At 40.9% G+C, this 1,417-nt stretch overlaps 1 protein-coding gene across 1 annotated transcript; it reads left to right on the top strand.

The window, feature by feature from the left end:
• Positions 1-232: 232 nt before the first annotated feature.
• Positions 233-1,144, top strand: LOC130445817 (jerky protein homolog-like). The gene has a single exon (XM_056781701.1). It carries the CDS (start codon positions 233-235, stop codon positions 1,142-1,144), a length of 912 nt encoding a protein of 303 aa, XP_056637679.1.
• The last annotated feature ends 273 nt before the right edge of the window (positions 1,145-1,417 follow it).

Consider the following 1,417-nt stretch of genomic DNA (forward strand, 5'->3'; position numbering starts at 1 on the left):
CCCCCCGCGAAGCCAGTGTTTGCGCGTTCGCTCACTATTGTCCTTCCCTCCGCGAAGTCAGTGTAGGCACAACACGTGGTATGAGTCCCCACTCCAGTTCCGGCGCACCTGTCATTGTTTGTTTTGATTGTAGTCAGTGGGCTATTGACCTTGATCGAGGACGCCACTCTTTCGCTACGGCTTACTTTTGTTTGTGCGTGTACAATATGTATGTACTGTATTGTTTTTTACCATGGCTTCGAAAAGAAAACGTGTTGTGCTATCGTTAGCGGACAAACTGAAAATTATAGAGCAACTCGATAAAGGTGTAACGGGTAAGAAGTTGTCTGAGATTTATGGTGTTGGACAAGCAACAATTTGTGACATTAAAAACAGTAAGTCAACACTTTTAAACTTTGTTTCGGTGCTTGAAAATGAAGATGGAAGTTCCTCCAGGAAAACAATGAAGACAGCAACCAACAAAAATTTGGAAGATGCCGTGTTTAAATGGTTTTTGCAGCAACGTTCTATGGGAAATCCGATTTCAGGTCCAATCATTTGTGAAAAAGCCAAAATCTTAGCAGAAAAGCTTGGTTATTCATCTTTTAAGGCTAGTAACGGCTGGCTAAGGAACTTTAAATTCAGGCATGGTGTACGCGAGTTAGATTTGGCTGGTGAGAAGCTTTCAGCAGACTCTGCAGCTGCTGAAAATTTTATTGAAAAATTTAAAACTGCAGCAGAATCCTATGATCCGGAGTTTGTTTATAATGCTGATGAAACTGACCTTGTTTGGAAAGCATTACCAAAAACCACTTTGGCTTCTAAAAGGGAATCTAGTGCCCCTGGACATAAGGTCAGTAAAGAACGTGTTACAGTGCTTAACTGTGCCAACTCCACTGGAAATCATAAACTACCACTTCTTTTGATAGGAAAATCAAAAAATCTAAGAGCATTTAAAAACGTAAAAAAACTTCCACTCTTCTACAAAAGTCAACCCAAGGCCTGGATTACTGCAGCTTTGTTTACCGAATGGTATGATGAAGTGTTTATTCCTGAAGTGAAAAAGCACCAAAAATCGGTGGGAAAAGAAGGCAGTAAGGTGCTTTTAATTGTTGATAACGCACCCAACAGCAGAACTGTTGGAAAGAGAGAATGGGCACTTTAAAACGACGTTTTTGCCTCCCAATGTTACAAGTTGCAACCCATGGACCAGTCTGTTATTGAAACAATGAAGCGCCATTACAGAAGGCAACTGCTGAGAAAACTGCTGATCCAAGGTGTTGAAGATGAAGAATTGGTTTTGGCAAATCATAGCAAAATAAATTTAAAGGACTGCTGTTACATGGTAGCGGAAGCTTGGAGTTTGGTTACGGCAGTGACGCTAAGACGTGCGTGGATTAAATTGAAAGGCCTACCGTCTGAGAAGAACAAAAAAAAA

This window comes from Diorhabda sublineata, chromosome 6 (genome assembly GCF_026230105.1).
Source record: "Diorhabda sublineata isolate icDioSubl1.1 chromosome 6, icDioSubl1.1, whole genome shotgun sequence".
NCBI lineage: Eukaryota > Metazoa > Arthropoda > Insecta > Coleoptera > Chrysomelidae > Diorhabda > Diorhabda sublineata.

Bases quoted from the DNA above. Each gene is read 5' to 3' on its own strand.
- LOC130445817 (XM_056781701.1), top strand. From the start codon at position 233: ATGGCTTCGAAAAGAAAACGTGTTGTGCTATCGTTAGCGGACAAACTG.